At 33.6% G+C, this 19,910-nt stretch overlaps 1 protein-coding gene across 2 annotated transcripts in view; it reads right to left on the minus strand.

Annotated features, from left to right (window-relative positions):
- LRRIQ1 (leucine rich repeats and IQ motif containing 1) overlaps positions 1–19,910 on the minus strand; it is a 175,425-nt gene that overhangs the window by 60,411 nt on the left and 95,104 nt on the right. For both annotated transcript variants that reach the window (XM_047788336.1, XM_047788337.1), the window contains exons 15-17: positions 19,322–19,417; positions 18,984–19,066; positions 11,234–11,335 (exon numbers count right to left, since the gene is read on the minus strand). In XM_047788336.1, the coding sequence (XP_047644292.1) occupies positions 11,234–11,335; positions 18,984–19,066; positions 19,322–19,417 (281 nt within the window). The remainder of the gene's footprint in view (positions 1–11,233; positions 11,336–18,983; positions 19,067–19,321; positions 19,418–19,910) is intronic.

The following is a 19,910-nucleotide window of genomic DNA, read 5'->3' on the forward strand; positions in this document are numbered from 1 at the left end:
CAATCAGTGGGTTAAGGATCCAGCATTGCCATCAGCTGTGGTGTAGATTGCACACGTGGCTCGAATCTGGCGTTGCTGTGGCTGTGGTGTAGGCCAGCAGATACAGCTCCAAATTCAACCCCTAGCCTGGGAACCTCCATATGCTGTGGATGTGGCCGTAAAAAAACAATAAAATAAAATAAAATAAAAAATTAAATTTCATCAAGCTTATATATATGTTCATGGTGTTAAGTATGGAAAATAATAGTCCCCAGCTCTACTCCTTCCCATTCCCAATTTATACTCCAAAGACAACTACATTCAATCATCTTAGCCTTTTCTTCCACTGCTGGCCTGTGTATAGCTTGATGTTTTCATCTTTGATAGTTTTTATATTACCTATTGACTACACGAAATAAAAGATAAAGGTTTAGCTCTTTTGCAGCACCTCTATCATACACACACATACCTCCTCTTTCCATTTATTAGACAAATCATAATTTTTGGTTAGATCATGATTAAGTGTTTACCTATTTATGACAATGTAAATATCATTTACACCTGAGCTATTCAGGGTACTGGAAGGGAAAGATTAATAGCTTGTTCTATGGTATTCCTCCTGCAGGGAGGTGTGAGGATTTAATCCTCAGGTCAAGTAATTGTCAGAATTTAATCTCAACTGAATCCAAGATCAAGGAGAATTCAGCTGTACCCAATCGAGCCCTTGTACTTCATTGTTGAGGTTGTTTATTGAGCTGTAAGAAACCAATATGGATAAAACGCAACTGAACCAGAGAACGGAAGCTAGTTACACATCCTCATGTGGACCGGCTTACCCTCTGAAGATATCTTGTCATATCTGACAAGACTACATGAGTGACTAACTATAAAAGCTGCTGTGATTCCCCACGGCTGATGGTTTCCTTGAACTGAGATTATCTACACACTTACAGCCTTGACCCTCATGCCCACACATCTAAGAGCAGAATGACGAGGACACCAGGTGTTGTGCGTAGGGGTCACAATGTCCTCTCCATAATAAACATGCTAGGTAGACTCCTTTCCTTTGTCCTTCCTTGAGGCCAAGTAAATTTAGTGTCGTGTGAAGGCTATCAGGTTTCATGAATTTAAGTGTGGATTTGGATTCAAACACACAGCTGCTAATAGCAAAAGGTAGCTCAGCAGTTACAGACTACATTTCCTTCCTTGTATAACATTCTTTCCCCTCACATTTGGTTATCTGATTTTTTTTACATTTAATCAGTTTCTATGCACTATCATTAGCATCCAAATTCTCCATCAGGAGGGTACATCTACTGCATAGTCATACATGAGCACTCTACACACAAAACTCTCTTCCTGAGGAGTGTATCTCCTCCAGTAGCTTCCTGAGAAAGTTGCAAGGGAGATAAATTAAGACTTGATAGGTTTTTATATTTTTAAATTTTATTAATAGCTTACCTGTTTATAGAATTCTCCCGGTTGAAAATAACTTCTCCTAAGACTACCAACTATATTGTTCCATCATCTTCTAGCTTCTAAGATTAATGTTGGGAAGTTCAATGCCTTTTAGATAACTAATCCATTACATGTGATCTTGTGGGTTTTTTTTCCCTAGAGGACTTTTAAAGTCTTTCTTTTGTCCCTGGTTTTACGACATTTTCTAAGATGTGCTATAAATATTGCTTTATTTTCATTCATTTTCCATAACGGGCCCTCTTGATCTGGAAGCTGGAAATTCCCTTAGTCTGGGGAACTTTTTTTAGAATGATTTGTGTGATAATTTCCTTCATTCTGCTGGTGTTCTTTCTGGATCTCCTATCAGTTATCAAGGTTGGACCTCCTAGAGTAAGCCTCCTCTCTTTACGTTTTCTCTCACGTTCCTTATCACTTTGCATTTTTGCTCTAGTTTCTGGGAAATTTCTTTAACACTACCTTCCAACTTTATCTTCTGCCAAGTTTTCATTCCTGATATCATATTTTTATTTCCAAGAGATATTTTTAGTTCTCTGATTTCTCACTTTCTTACTATAGAATCTCATTTTTATTTCATGGATGTTTTCTTACATCTATGAAAATATTGGTGGTATTTCTGATGATTTTTTCACCTAAAGTTGACTAGTTATTACTTTTCTATCTTTTGCCTTATAGGTTTCCTTCAGATGTTTAAGAATCCTCATTTGTGGGTTTACATTTAGAGTGTGGGGTCTGCAAAACTGATAGGAAACTGCGCAAGCAAGCGACGCCTGTCATCTGAGAGTCTCATCCTACGGTGACTTACCTGAGAACCCTACTTATGTGTACATGTATGTGTAACTGGGTCACCATGCCATACAGTAGAAAAAAAATGTATTAGGGAAATAACAATAAAAAATTAAATAAAAAATATTTTCCCAATAAACAAATGACACAAGAAAAAAAAAAGAAATACTTGATGTCAATATGTAGATGTTTTCTCTAGGACTGATAAGAATCTCCATAAAGACTCTTCTAATCTCTTTCCTGGAAGTTAAAGGCCTGGTGCTATTGAATAAACATCCATATCTCCCTAAAATTCCTACGTTGAAATCTTAACTCCCGATGTGATGGTATCTGAACTGTGGTCTTTGAGAGATTATTAGATTAGGTCATGAGAGTGGGGCTCTAATGATGGAGTTAGTGGCTCTATAAGAAGAAGAGCAATTTCTTTCTCTCTCCATATATATGCACTAAGGAAAAGCATATATTTATATTTAAAACAAGAAATAGGCCAGACAGTTCTCCCTAAAAACTGAATCAGCTGGCATGTTGATTTTTGACTTCCCAGCTCCAGAACTATGCAATATAATTTCTCATATTTTAAGCCACCCAGTCTGTGGTATTTTGCTGTGGACACTTGAGCAGATTTAAAAAAATATGATTATCAAGCTTCCAGGAGAAGGGGAAGGGCTTGAGGTCTTGGCATTTAGCATGAATACCTAAACTTACTCTTCCTGGTTTTAGCAAGGTGCCAAGGTTTTTCCTGAATCCAGAGACACTATTTTATCCTATCAAAGGATTAAGTTCGAGAATTTTTCAAGGGTATACTAGACCTATTTATTTTACTATCCTTTTCACCCCACTTCCAGAAGCCTCATACCATCAATTCCTGAAACTCTGAGTTTGAGATAGTTGTATTATTTCATTGCTGGTTTAAGTGTTTATTTTCTATTACTCATATGTTTATTTTCTAGTCCCAAACAATTATAATGTGGTTGCCTCTTCCTTATATTTCCGTGTTTGTTAGTATATGTCCTAAAAATATCTCCCTTGAAGTTTTAGTGAGGGTTTTCAGAGCCAGCATCGTTACCTGGAGGACTCTAGATTATCATTTAATTTTCAAAACATCATGGGAGTATATTGGTGTTCTTAATGACATGAGAAAGCAAAGTCACAGAATGCACGGCTAGTATTTATGCAAGATTCGAACCTAAATTTCTTAGTCCAAATCCACTGCTACTTCACTATCTTATATAGACTTCGTCAGACAGCAGACGAATGTCCTTGACGGTGAACTTTCTGAAATCCTGTAATAATTCTCTGACACTCTTGTAGGATAATCAGCTATCCCAGAAATACAGGAAGTGTCCTAAGTAGCAAGGAAATAGGCAGCTGACAGGTGGGCAGAGCGGTTTCTTTCAGGAGCAAGGGATGGCACAGATGAGTAAAGGGTGCCATGGGCTTCTCCCAGAGCTGTTCTCTTTCCTCGTTTTCTCTGTGAAGCTTTGCCTCAGGAATCCAGGTGTCATCCTCCTCCTTCCTTGCAACCATACAGGGAAGCAGCAGGTGGCGAGCTGGGTGACAAGAATACCTTGCTTTCATTTTCGAAGAGAACGTTTTGCTGGGTATAGACTTTCGTAGTGGAACTTGTTTTCCTTCAGTACTTTGAAGATAGCACCGCACCGTGCACTTGTCAGTTTGGGCTGCCATAACAAGATACCACACTTAACAGAAGCTGAACAGAAATGTATTTTCTCACAGTTTCAGAGGCAGGAAATGTGAGATCAAGGTGACAGCAAGTCGAGTCCCTCAGAGGCCGCTCTCCTTGGCCTGCAGACGGCCACCCTTTTGCTGTGTCCGCAGGTGACCTTTGCTCCGTGAGTATGATACACGCCTCTGTCTTTTCCTCTTCTGATAAGGATATCAGTCCAATTGGATTAGGACCCAATCATCTGACCTCATTTAATCTTAACTTCTTAAAAGGCCTATTTCCAAAAACTGTCATATCAAAGTTTAGGGTTTCAACCTGTGACTTTGGGGAGCAACACAACATGAAACAATTGTCTTCTGACTCTCAGTTTCTATCAAGAAGCTAGGTGCATTATTTTTGCTCCTTTGAAGATAATACACTATTTCTCTGGCTATTTAAAAAATTGTTCTCCTTGTCTTTGTTTCTTTAGTGCTTTTACTATGATGTGCTACAGTGTGCTTTTCCTTGTATATATTTTTCTTGAATCTATGACTTGAGGCTTTTGCCTCACTTTTAGTAAATTCTCAACCATTCACTCTTCAGATATGACTTCTACACCATTCTCTCATCTTCCATCTTGAGCTGTAGTTACATATGTGCTAAGATATTTTTGGTGTATCTCACATGCCTCTTCTCTTTTTTGTATTTTCCACTCTCTTTTATTTAATGCTTCATTTTGAATATTTCTTTCATAGCTATTCTACTGTCTAGTAATTCTGTCTTCAGTTTTGATAAATCTATGGTTAAACCCATACACTGAGTTCCTTATTTTAGTGGTTGTGCTTTTAAGTTATAGACTTCCCATTTAGATATTTAATAGGTTTAACATGTATACTGAAATTCTCAATTTCTTCTATATCCCTAAAGTTATTATGTACATTTTTTAAAAGTTTTCATTATCTATAGGTTCTATTTCTATTGACTATTGTTCCTCATGGTGTTCAGTGATGTCTCATCTCCTTCTACGCTTTATTTTTAAATTGTGTGCCAAAAATTATATAGCTTGGAGTTCCCGTCCTGGCACAGTGGTTAACGAATCCGACTAGGAACCACGAGGTTGTGGGTTCAGTCCCTGCCCTTGCTCAGTGGGTTAACGATCCGGCGTTGCCGTGAGCTGTGGTGTAGGTTGCAGACACAGCTTGGATCCCGCGTTGCTGTGGCTCTGGCATAGGCCGGTGGCTGCAGCTCCGATTCGACCCCGAGCCTGGGAACCTCCATATGCTGCGGGAAGTGGCCCAAGAAATAGCAAAAAGACAAAAAAAAAAAAAAGCTAAAAAATTAGAGATATTTTGAAACTTGAGATGATGGTATCTATTTTGGGACATGGTTTATGTTTGTTTCTGTTAAGATAATGGTGACATTATCAAAAGCTTGGCTCAGCTTTTCAGCTCTAGAGATTTCCTTCTTGACTTATAGTTCTTGACTTACTTGTCCAACAATTCTTTACTTACAAGTCCAGTTCTCCAATGACTTCGATTATATTTTTTAGAACTAAATTTTCCAGCTTTTAAAGCTGTTCCTGAAGGAGAGTTGGTTTGAGTTAAATAGTCCTGTATTACAAGAAGTGGAAGACCTCTTGTATTTTTTCATGAAAAATAAATAATATTTCACAGCCTACATATCATGGTTCATTCTAAAAGCTCTGAAATCCCTTTCCATTTTTATCTACATACACATCACATACATATGAACATATATATAGTCTATATGGCAATTATACATATATTGTATTATTTATATATATAAATGTAAATCATACATGCATAAGATATGTTTTATACACATATATTTTTGGAATAGAATATATGTACATTATTTTGACTAAATTTAGGTGGAAATTAGAAAATACAAACTATTTATTACTGATGTTGATAAAGAAGAGTTAATCAGCTTCTCTCTGGCCCCGGATTGCCATTCTTCAAGCCCCATTTATCCAGCAAACAATTTTTTTTTAAATTGCAGTTGGTTTTATGCTTCACTAGACTGAATTCCCTAATTCAGCTTTTTCTTGTGTAGAAAGCTGAAATGACTCCATACCAAATGGTATGACAGTGCCTAAAATATATTTAGGGAGTTTTGATTATAAGCATGTCTCTTCTTAAGAGTATATCTTCAGCTAATCTTTGGTTATCTGTATTAACCTTGTGGCATTTATTTTACCAACTCTTAATACTTAACTGTGTTGCTGTTATTAGAAAGTACTCTAAAAGCTATAGAAATACAAGACTTACCATAAAACAACATGCATAACATGACTCTGTGCCCTAAGCTGGTATTAAAAGGGAGAAAGCTGGAGAAGAAGATGGTTTGATTAGAAATGCTCCAAAGTAAAAATTATAGAAATTAAAGTCTTTTAATGATTTCAATATTTAAAAATTTAATACAACACACACACACACACACACACACACACATATATATATATGGACACATGGTATGTATGAATCTTCAGTTCTATAAGAGAAGGAAAAAGCATTTTACTGATGACGGTACTAGACTGGGAATTATGAAAATCTGACTTAAAGGCAAGTAAAATTGTCCCAGAGGTTGGAGGAACTAAATCTGCCTCTCTCTGAATGTTGTTGGGCCAGACACAATTTTTTTTCCTGGCTGGTCTAGCTTCTTTCCTTGGCCAAAAGCAGAAGTCCAAATTTGGCATTAGCTTTGCGAGTAGCAAATTTAAGTTTCAGCAGATTAGGGCAGAAAAATCATTTAATTTATGTATAAATAAAAAGAAGAATAAATAAAACAAAAATATAGGGTTTACTTTTGAGCTGTGTGGAGAGGGTCACATCTATCTGAAAATTAAAACAGGTGACTGAAAATATGGTCACTACCAGAGTCTAAAAGATTTGGTTCTTAATAATGTTAAGTAATCATAATAAAATTGAAATAGATAGCAGCTAATTACAGGTCACAAAACAGATATTTATTACCATGTTGACACTAAACTGTTTCTTAATCTATATTAATGCAAGTTATGAGAAAGGAATAAAAAAACAAATTTATTAGTTTCCCAGAGTTTTACCTAATATAATAGTTAGCCTTTTACTTTATGTATTTATTTTTGCTTTTTAGGGCCACACCCTGTGGCCTATGGAGGTTCCCAGTCTAGGGGTCCAGTCAGAGCTGTAGCTGCCGGCCTATACCACAGCCACAACAATGCCAGATCCGAGCCCCTTCTGTGACTTACACCACAGCTCTCAGCAACACTGGATCCTTAACCCACTAAAGGAGGCCAGGGATCGAACCCATAACCGCATGGTTCCTAATCGGATTTGTTTCCACTGCACTGTGACAGGAACTCCGACTTTTTATTTTTTCCTAAATATATTGATTCTGTTTGTATGCATTTGCTCTTCAATGTCTGCATTTTGTTTGATTTTTGTTAGTTTTGTTTTGTTTTGTTTTGTTTTGTTTTGTTTTTAGGGCTGCACCTGAGGCATATGGAAGTTCCTAGGCTAGGGGTCAAATCAGAGCTATAGCTGCCAGCCTATACCACAGCAATGCCAGATCCTTAACCCACTGAGCAAGGCCAGGGATCGAACCCGCATCTTCATGGGAACTAGTCGGGTTTACTACTGCTGAGCCACCACAGGAACACTGTTATTTTTGTTTTGATAAGGAAATTATTCTCATTTCCCTTTGGCCACTTACTCTCCGTATGACTTGGACAAACAAGTCACTTATCAAACTCTCAAAACCAGTTTCTTCTGTAAAATATTGAGGGGTATATACATTCTTCTGAGTGCCCAAGACGACTGAATCAGAGAATTTAAGTAAAACTCTCAGCATTGTACCTAGCGAGAAATACAATAAATACTACCAATTGCAAAGACAAACAAAACAAAACAAAACACCAAAACTTTACTTTAAAAGTGACTGTTGTCAAAGATGACAAGTTTAGAGCACTTACTATGTATTTATACTTTGTGCTTCAAGCATTTCACAAGTAGAATCTCATATAAGTCCTAGCAAATAGGTATTGTTAGTATCCAGTTTTACAAGTGAAAAATAATGCTAAACAAGGAAGTTAAATAATGTCCCCAAGGTCACACAGCCAATAAGAGGTAGAATCAGGATTCAATCTGTTTGATCAACTCTCGAATCTACCGTAACCTCCATTAAATCATGCTTCTTCCATCAGCGACAGCTATAGAAGAGTGAATGTCAGGGCTCCAAATTGAACATTTGAAACAATTAACAACAATACCAACAAAGGAAACTTGGTGGGAAATATTTAAGGTAATAATCCAGAAAGTGTTTAACATAGATACGAGCCATGATCAGATATGAAAAGCCAAGTCGAGATGATGGATGATAGAGAATCAACCAAGACAGGCACCCAACGTTACATAAATATACAAATAAATAAATAAGCACATAAACCAAGGAAACCAATGGAAAATCTGTTAGGTCCTCACAATCGTAGTTGTATATCATGGGAAGAACTAATAGACATCTCACACATGGCATATGTATGAGGTTACCCTAAGAACGGGTGTAGTTAAAGATTCTTCAGTCTTAGGTCTGATTTAAGGGTCCAAATCTGGCTGCTAGACAAAAACTGCCAACGACTGATGACTATAGAAAAATACAAGGATATTCTGCAAACACGGTCTGTTAAAAGGGTATCATTGTTTACCTTACGTCATTTATCATAATTGATACTTCATATTACATATTGCCTCAATCATGCACATTTTAAATTCCAGACCTATAGAGTATATCCACCGTCCTCTATGTCCTGCTGGTGACATCCAGATAAAAGCAACAAAACTAATCAAAGCGTTTTAGCACAATTTATAAGAAGAATCAGGGAAACTACACATAGGCGATACTGCAAAGTGAAGTACTCTTCAGTTTTTTTGCAACATCAGATAACTTTATTATAAAATATATGGGCATTATATAAAAAATATTCAAATAATAACTAATTCCAATAAGACCAAGGAAATTATAAGACAGCGCCAGCATGCAACTTTGATGAGATACTATCCATATAGAATCATTTGACCTCAACTTATAGGAAAATTTAATTCTGATCTCTCTCACTTTTGGGAGGTTAAGACACCCAATTTTTAACGTTATTTGAATTTTTCCAGGGAAAAACAAAAATTTTCAATGTTTTAAAATTAGACTATGGTGATTTTAACCAAAATTAATTATATTTAGGTTGTATAAATGTAAATATATTGAAATTCATAGAATCATACTCAGAACAGGTGTATTTTATACTGTGTAATTTGTATCTTAGACAATGGGTTTAAAAATGCATCCTCCACTAGGAAGTTGAGGTTAGTCAGGCTGCTAACTTGGAGGCTAACTAGCCCCAGTGGCTAGTTAGAAGATAAGAGTATGAATCTAGGAGGTGGGTGAGGCCTGAGCAGCATTTAAAGATGACATGGGGTTCAATCTGGCTAATAATGAAGGATCAAATAATCTTTGCTTCACTCCTTCTCCCTTAGAAAGGGAGCAGAAATAAACGTAAGAATTAAGGGGAAGAAAGTCATGCTATGTACAGTCATTTTTGCCAAGCCCATTCTTTCAACAGCAATGCCAAGGAATCCTTCAAATAACTATTACTCACTAGAATATACAGCATATACATAAAGACCATTCAGTGAAATTAATGACAAGCAAATGTACTTGAGGCTTAAATAGAAAAAATTAAAATAAATATATTTCATATGGAGGAAAGAAAACAAAAATGCACATTGGGTCATAAAGCATATGTGGAAATGTTCCACTTTATTCCTATTTGAACTATTTCTGGCATATTTTATATCGGTATACAAATCAATAAATATGCTGTACACATATATATTATTCTTGATGGTAATATATCCTCACTTTTCACAGGAAAAGAGAAAATGTAACAGAATAATGTTAGGATAGATTTCTTTCTGATTCTAAAGTACATGCTACGTTAAAGGGCAAAAATACTCAATTCTCTCTCTTCCGAGGCATATCTTTCTAAAGTAACAACGTTACTTATCAAGTCATGTCTGTGGAGTTGTTAGTGATTTTAGCAGAATTTCCACTATTCCTTTTAAAACAGTGAAATAGTTAAGACTATTACAAAGAAATGAACCCTGCTTGAAATGGGAGCCTTATTTTATACTGAAAACATATTTCAATTCCATTAAAATACTAACCCATAAATATTTAGGAAATAAATATTGATATTTATACTTTAAATGGCTATCAAATTTTTAATGTTTTACTATGGAAAATACTTACATATTACAAAAATTGGATGGTAAAACAAACCTCATTATGCCATCACCTATTGATCCAACAATTTCAATAATTTGCCACCCTTGCTTTATCTTTCTATGTATGTTTTAATTACTCTATACTTTAAAGAAAATTCTAGCTCCCATGTTTTCTGATTCTACGTACTTAATAGACATCTCTGAAAAAGTATAAAATTGGTAGCTCTTAAATTTTTCTTTAATTGAGACATTACTGAGTAGAAATGTAAATTAAAATATATCTATTTTCAATCATGCTATGATGACGCATAACCTTGGAAATTTGTTTAAAAGATGTAGAAGACAAAGTATTAAAAATTCTGAATAGATCACTTCCATTCAAAATATTCGACTCCATTTTTTTCCTATTAAAAATTACTAAAAATATATATGCAAAATTATTAGAGAAAAATCAGTAGAAAACTTGTTTTAAGTCATATTTGATGCTCTATTATATTTAAATATTCCTGCTTAATAATGTAAGTCCATAAGTCTTCTGAATGTTTAAATAAGGAATAAAATCTGCCACTTAAATAGGAAAATCCTTTACCCAAGAAATGAGTTGGACAAGCTTCAAGTAGTAGAATATTTAAAATTCCAGCTTGATTCATAATGTTTAATGCAATTTGTGTATATTGGCAATAGAGGTACAAGATTATCATTTCACATGTACTCATTTACAATGATATAGAGTAACATTGTCTACCAATGTAAAATTTAAGTAAAATTAGTAATACTGATGATGCAGCATTATAAGACTTTCACATAAAAATATAAGGAATTTAAGTATATAAGCAACTGATAAAAATACTAAACTACTATGCTAGTAAATCAAGACACCAAATTAGGATTTCAGCTATAAGAGTCATATTTTGCCCTTAATTATATTTTATACACAAATTTTCATAGATGCACTTTAAGACTATTGAGAAATTTTAAATTTTTTAAATTTACATTTAAATTAAATTTACCCTTTTAACTTTTCTATGTATCTGTGATTGAATCATACCTTCAAAGTAGCCATCTCTTTTGGGCTGTGCCTTCTTTGGTAATTTCATAACAGAAGCTTTCTTTTCATTGTTTTTGAATAACGCCAGACGCACAGTGGGATCTGGGCAAAAACAGCAAAATAAGACGAAAATTCAGCCTGGTTCTTTACTTCTCTGAAATAGCTACCCATTTTAAAAAATATCAAAAATAATATCCACTGTATATAAAACTCTGTGAAATTGATGATGATGTTATTTTAAAAAGCTTTATAATGTGAATTCTTGGCTATTGGATTCAGCACATAGCCAATATTTAATACAAACAGAAGAAAGAATAATAATGAGAAAAAATTCACATTTAAAATGTCCAGTTATGGCATCATTTATTTAGGAAGTTGTTTTACTTTTTATATTTTAACTCCTTTGTTAAATTTCTGATATTTCTGCTGAAATAAAGGAAAATTTCCACAGGTGCATAATAGGTAAAAACTATTGTTACAGGGAAAAACCATATAGCCTCTGGTTATGTCCATAGAATATATATATCCATATTATTCTCATCTAGAAGAAGCTAAGATACAGAAGCAAAACAACTAGTGGGATGAGAAATAGATAAGGTAATTTTTCATTAGTTTTATAATAAATTTCTTTTTGTTCTAATGCATATTTCACATAATGAAGATGCATAAATTCTAAGTATTTTTATAGCCAAGAGTACTCTAAATCTATTAATTTTACAAAATAAATGAGAAAATTGTAAATGCAGCACTCTAATTTTTTATTGATAACAACCGGTTCTATGGAATGTGAAACTGGGGATTTGGTGTGGCTGAATGAAGACAAAAGGTTTTTGCTTGTCAAAAAACTAAGAAAAGTAATTAGTGAGGTAAGTAACAGTGAGGACAGTAAAGACTGAAAAGTTGTGCATTTAAAGTAGGTTAACAAAACTACTCTTAAAAAAGTAGGTGGTATCTGACCAATGCTGTATGTCAATGATACGTCAATAAAAAAAATAAGTGCAGTAGGTTAACATAAAACCACAATTCAGGGCAGCATACATTTTATTAATATCTTACATCATCTTGCAAAAAGAGACTCGGAATCTTTGATTACTATATACTGCAGAGTAATGAATACGCTAAATGAAAAAATAAGATTTAAGACATCATAAAACCCAAATTACATATTTTAATTAAATGCTAAGTAGCATGCTTTTAGAATGTGAATTAGCAAAGCACAAGAGTATTTGTGGTTATTCTCAAGCATGAGCATACTGAAGATTTCCATTAGTCTTCCAGTAATAATTTATCCTTACAAAGCATGTGTTTCAGAGAGATTATATTTTTCAGGTAAGGGAAAATATTGGTCAATATTTGGACATATCTCACAATTATAAGTGGCCTAAGATATTATGAGTTGGGAACTTCTATATGAATTCAGTATGAATTATCAAGAAGGATAACAAAAAATTCTGTCTATATGTCTTTAATAGAATAACTATTACACATCACCTAAGTCATTTACAAAAAAAGTACTGACACACTGCAAGGAGCATCACTCGCTCTAGGAAGGCAGATTACCACAGGTTTACATAGGATACCTTATTATACCTGCTGATCTTTCTACACATTCTCCTGTCTTTCTTGCCTTTGTATCTGATCTATGTATTTCCTGAGCAAAGATACTACAATTTGACAGATCTAGGTTAGATCCAAGTTCCAACTTTTTTTTTGTCTTTTGTCTTTTTAGGACCACACCTGCACCCGTAGTATATGGAAGTTCCCAGACGAGGGGCTGAATTGGAGCTGTAGCTGCTGGCCTATGCCACAGCCACAGCAACGCAGGATCTAAGCTGTGTCTGCGACCTGCACCACAGCTTGTGGCAATGCCAGATCCTTAATCCACTGAGCAAGGCCAGGGATCAAACCTGCGTCCTCATGGATACTAGTCAGATGTGTTTCCACTAAGCCATGATAGGAACTCCCCAAGTTCCAACTTTTACTAGTTGTATTACTCTGGACAAACTGGTCTCACCCTCTGCCTCCTTTTTGTGTCCGATAAAAACAGTATCGGCTTTGAAGTATTACTGTGAGAATTAATAAGATTATGTGTGTAAAGCAGCAGGACTCATGCCTACCTAACTGTAGGTTCTCAACAAAGGGCAGCTAGTTAAACATATAATTATGACATAAACAATATTATTTCCAATTTATATTCTTGAAAAGATCTTAAATCATTCCTAGAATAAGGTGGGGTATATAGGAGATAGATTAATGGAGCCATATTGACCTTTTTTCAGTCATAATGCATTTGAAATAAAAGCAAAGGATCTTTTGTAAGTGCTTTGTCACATTTTAGGGCAAATAACCATCTATGACTAGATTTCTTAATATGTAAGACATGGATAATGATAGCACTTTCCCCACATTATTAGCAAGAGTAAATGATTTAATACACAAAGTATTTAGAAGAATTGTCTATTTCAACTTACTCAATAAAATGATTCTATTCATCAAGAGCACATAAAGAAGGCTACATTTTCAATCTTTTTATTTCAAAACAATCTGATTTCATCACCTCAAACTGACTTAAAGCAAATTAACTAGCAGTTCCCATTATGGCTTAGTGGGTTAAGAACCCGATGACTAGTATCCTTGAGGAGGCATGTTTGATGCCTGGCCTTACTCAGTGGGTTAAGGATCCAGGTTGCTGCAAACTGTGGTGTGGCTCGGATCTGGCGTTGCTGTGGCTGTGGTGTAGGCCTGGCAGCTTCAGCTCTGATTCGACCCCTATCCTGGGAACTTCCATATGCCATGGGTGTGGCCCTAAAAATACAAATATATATATGTATAATAAAACAAATCAACTCAAATTGCACAGGAATAATAACAAGGAATAATGAAAAGAAGTTAAAAATCTAGTAAGTCTAGATGGGAAAAAAATCACCTGATATGATTGTCCTTAGAAAGACCGCTGTGAATGGTACTACTGTTATCCTCAAAAAATACACAATCAAGAAAGACAAGCAATAAGCATATTGCAATAGCAGTACAAAGTCATTTAAATATACTCCGAGATCATCAATGGCAGGTCTATGTTGCTGTTTTTTAAAATTTTTGTATTCCCCGGTATGATTTGCCCAGTGTCTGGGAAATAGGCTTTTAAATACATCATTATAATATATTTAAAGAAACCTATAAATAAGCTGAGTGCCCATTATATATGTGGGTCTGTAATTGACACTTTATATCCATTATCTCATTTAAGTAACAATTTTATTTAGGCATTATAATATCCTTAAAATTCTTTCATTCCCTGTATAATCTCTTTTCAGTTGCTATAATCCGAATCTTAGCTCACTGGTCTATCTTATTCTCATTAAGGATATACGTGAAAATCTGGTTGTTATTCATTTCCTGTATGTGTCATGTATTGCAGTACTGTAAAGTAAGTTTTGTGTTATGGCTGAATGATTAGCTATTGTTCATCATTTTATAAGGAGTATTATATACAAATTTAAATTTGTCTTCTCAAATATAAACATATATTTAAATGACTATAATATACACACACGGTCATATACATGCACACAATCAAATGTCTTTAATGAGTTTTGTCTAATTTACAGCTTCTTTGGAAAGATTTGTTTATTGAACATCTACCATGGTATTAGGTTCCGAGAATTCAGTGGGCAGCAAGTAGAGACTGGTCCTCCAGGATCTTACTATTCAAATAGGTTTTATTATTGTTTTATTTACATCAAAGTAATACTTGATCCAAATTCTATTAAGTTCCTTTTGGAAATCACTGAAGTAAACAAAATAAATCACCAATATACTTCATTTTGTCACAGTCTGGTCTAAGGTGTTACCAAGAGCTGCAAGATGATGCTTATTCCTAGTGATGGCTCTAACCTTCATAATGAAATTAAGCTTGCTTGCTTCATCCTGCTCTTTCTTTCCTCTAACGTTTGAAATTTGATATGCATAATTATGGCAAATGTTGGAAAATGATGTTATGTCGTCATCCTTATAGTCACAGCCCCTAAACTTACCATTTGCTCTCCACCAAAATCCCTATACTCAGACCCCATCCTCTCTGAGTTCTTCACATCATAAACAATCACTCTCTCTCTTTCTCCATGTGCCTCACCTCAGTTTTGCTACCAATTATGTTGACCGTTTTCGAGAATATTGACCCTCATGTTTTCAATAAACCAGCAACTCCCCCCTTACACCTGATGTTCCTCACTGCAGTTCTAATCCCCAAACGTCTAAACTCTCTGCTAAATTCCAGTCCAGATCACCAAATTCTAAAATTACTTCTGCGCATGAGGCAACAGTAAAAATGAAGAGAGGAATAAACAAATAAAAACTCCACAAACAAAAGACCATGAGTACTGGTTCACGCGTAGGTCCATCATGAGGGAAACAGTAACTTACTAGGAATAACAATTATAACTCAAACCCCAAAATAAGTAAATATGATAACTCCTCACAATTTCAGATTTCATCCAGTGGCTTCCCAGCAATTCCTTTCTCCCTCTTTCTCTCCTCCCTTTCTTCTGATTAAAGCAGATGACCTCATTTATCCTATGGAGGTCATCAATACTGAGTGTCCTCTGAGGGCTGTCTACACTGCATGCTTTCTCAGCCTCTTTTTTTCTTCATTAATCAGCAACCTCAGTCGTAGTCTTCGACTATCTGCAACTTTCTTCAAGTAAGCTGACTCCTACCTTTTGCCCTATTTTCACTCTCATCTTAAATCAAATATTGTTGACTCACATCCCTTGGTTAAATAAATATATGTACAAGATGCAAACAGGAAATATTAAGAGATTTCTACTGAGCCACTTGCTCTAAGGTTTTTCACAGCATGAAATCTGAATTAAAGCTCCCACATTTAGTATATCTATGCCCTGTCTCCTTGAGGATTACTGCTTTGTTAGATTGTAAAGTCATTTAATTAAGTTTCAATTCTGACTGCCCCACTTGACACTCTTACCCCACAGAGCTGGTTCGTCTCCAGCAGTTTTATGAACAAACAATGTTGCCCTCTGGTGGCATAAAATTTTCAAGTTGGCAAGTTATACATGTAAGTTACATAAATATATACATAGTATACATATATGTATTACTGCATATGTATATATGAAAATTACCAGTAAATTTTAAGTGTTCAACAGAATTTAAATATTTAAAATATCATTTTAATTTATTGGTGAGTAAAGTTTAAAATTATGGCCATTATTTTAGGCAGATTCAAATAAATTAATAGCATAATCAGAAATTGACTGCATTAATTCTAGAAAATTCTTTATTCTGTAAGAAGAAAGCCTGAGTTACAGAGTCTTAAGTGACTCTTCACAGATACCAAATGACAAAAACACATCATTAATCTACTAAAGATTAAAATATTATATTTGGAAATGAGCCCACTGATTGTCGTTTTCATCTTTTGTTACTTTGACCATTTCTATTCAGTGTATCTATCGTGAAGAGGGAGCAGAGAAAAAGAAGGAAGAGAGTCAAAGACTATCATTAAGTTTTACACTTCAGAATTCAAATTTTAAAGAAAAAAACTGCTTTTATTTCATCAATCTAATAGTATTTTGATTAAACAAAAACAAAACAAAAGCTTAATATAAAGACACAAAATCTCACATAATAATAGAATGCAATTTGGCTTATAATCATCTAATGATAGAGTAAATATCCTCATAAAAATTATACAATTGCCATTTTGTATTTTTTACCTAATAGGTTATGCTAATGACCACTGTCAAAATATTAAATTTAAGATATGTTTCTTAATGCCGATGTCTGATTGTCCTTTTGCATTTTTTAACCTACTATGCCCCCTTGTGACAGATAAAAGAGGTTTAATTTTTGTTTCATAATAATTATATCTAATTTTTGGCCATTTAAGCAATGATTTTTATGCATGAGCATATATTTCTTATTAAAAATTTTTCTAAAAATATAATTTACTATTCTGATTTATTTTAAAAGTACTCAAAAAAAAAGTCTCAGTTTCAAGAATTAGCAGGAAAGACCTATTAATTTCCAGAAATAGATTCTAACAAGATAAACTTTTCCTTGCCTTCATTATCAGAGACTATTGCAAATACTGTAAATATCTTAAAAAATAGACCTTGAACATAAATAAATAGTTATTATTTGTTGAATATTGGCTTAATCTGTTTTTAAGCCACTTCCGGCATCTGAACTTGTCCCCAGAATTTCAGAAAATTGTATTATTCTCAACATAACTATTTAAACATTGTTTTTGATATGGTTGAAAATGAGTAGAAATATATACATCAAAGCAATAAAGTAGATTATCACATTGCTCTGATTTACTGCTCTGAATTCCACTTCCCCAGGACCAAAAGAGAGTCTCATCATTGTTAAGGGTTTGGAGTTATATTACGCTGGGTAACCAGCACGGAATATTCACTTCACTGAGCCCTGATGAACTTAATAGGAGTTTCCAAAACAAGAGTGCAGGAGACACAAAGCAAGTTGACAGAACATATATTCATATTTTCTTTAAAAATGCTTAAATTTCAGTACCTTAAACCTTTAGTATACAATAAGAATATTAGTTATCTCAAAAAGATAAAATTAAAATATCTCTAATACAAACCAAAAAAGGAAAGTTGAACATTTATGAATATAAAAATGAGTCATCAGTAATTCATAAATGGCTAGTAAGTGCTGTGCTAACGAATATCAGTTATTCATTAGAAAAACAGTATTTTGGTTATTTTTATTTCTGTTCATAAATATATATTTCTTAGAATTCTACAATTGAACTGATTAAAATAAATAAAAAACTAATAAAGATAAAAAGTAATTTGAGTGCTTCTTTATATTCTGACATAAGCTAGAACTATAGGATAAATATAGATTCCTTGCTCTTCTCAGGAATAATGGTACTTTTGTGGAAATATTTCACTGACATTAAGACCTTTATAAAAGAAACTGATGAGAGACTCAAAACAGTTACAAAAAGAATATGTTACTTATATTGAGCCCATGAGTCCATGAAGAAATGTTTATAAAGTTATAGCTAAATGTAATTATATGAAACAGATTATTTTAAATTGTTTTAATTATAGACATAAATTCCTAATAACCTATTTCTTCATCTGACAACTATAAACTACTTCACATATTAAGTAATTTTGCTACAATAATTAGAGATGCAAAAAAAAAAAAAAGGCAAATGATTGAAGAACAGCCCAGCAAGTGGAATAAAGACTTTGAACATTTCGCAGGTTCAGCATAACCACAAAATATAAACACTGTGCTCCTTTTCCAAAGTGTCAGGTTGTGAAATCTTCGTGGCTGATATTCATGGACTGATGAATTTATACAAATAATTTATTGAATAATCAAGAGATTTAAAAAACACAGAAGGGAATAAGCACATTGAAGCACACACTCTTTAGAATCAACATTTGCTGAGATGAACCAGCTTAGAAGCCAATTATGGCATAATTTTCAGTACACAATGGAATAATCAATAGGAAAGTAGAAAAGAAACAGGAAAATGAAAATAGTATTTAAGCACATAACAAATCATTAAATGTAATATAATTTTCTGCAAGTTTTCTTGTTCCTTTTTATGGTAGTACCTTAGACATTGTCATATCTGTGCATTTCCCTTCTATTCTTATTAAATAAAACTTGCTAAAAAACTAATTTAAAAGATTTTATCTTCAATGTCAGACACACAGTTATTCAAAGATCATTGATTACCCACCTAATTTTCTCCTTAATTTCTTTGATTTCATTTTCTGTGCTCTCTTTAGCATTTGCTGAGCAGTAGAAATATCCTTAAAGCCCCTATAAAAAGATTAAATTTAATAAAAGTAAAAATATCCAGACCGTATTGATGCATGAATATACATATAAACATACATATCTGAATTATATCATACCAAAACAAATTTGAATTCCCATTTAAAAAATTGTAATTTAACAGAGGTATAGTTTCTTAAAAACTAATAAAAATATTCTTGAAATCTTGAAAAATATCTGCCTTGGATATTTAAAACTTTCTCAATTTCTTAATATTTGAGTGTAAAATACACCACATACCATTCTTCTGAAATTTTTTCTTCTTTTTCAGACTTTTGCCAGCTCTTTCTGCTGATCTTTAATTCAGGTGTCCTAGAAAAAGTTCTATTTTCTGATCTAGCAATAGGAAAAACAAAAAACAAAAAACCCACAACTGAATCAACAAAGTATATCACTACTTTTTAAAACTACAGGTTGTTTATGTTGTTTCAAACTTGGAAAAAAATACACTTAAGATACATAAAAATTTATCTTGAAACGTAATAAAAGTCTGCCATTATTTTAAAATGTTTTACATTTCAATTACTTGAAGCATATTTCAATCCTTTTGTTGAGAGAAACACAGCAGTGGAATTTTTATTTTAATCCCTATCTCTACCTAAACAGCCGTATTTGAAAGTCTATTTGTTTACAACAGTTAATTACATTATTTCACTGACATTGTTTTACATTGGCTTTAGTGAACCTACCTCACACATTTTTCTTACATTGAAAATTCCATAAAATCATTACATTTTTAATACTAAATGTTCTTCCATCTTCTTTTTAAACAAGAAAATTCATACCTGCTTTCATAATCTTACTAATTTTGTAAGGAGTATAATATTCT

This window comes from Phacochoerus africanus, chromosome 7 (genome assembly GCF_016906955.1).
Source record: "Phacochoerus africanus isolate WHEZ1 chromosome 7, ROS_Pafr_v1, whole genome shotgun sequence".
Lineage (NCBI taxonomy): Eukaryota > Metazoa > Chordata > Mammalia > Artiodactyla > Suidae > Phacochoerus > Phacochoerus africanus.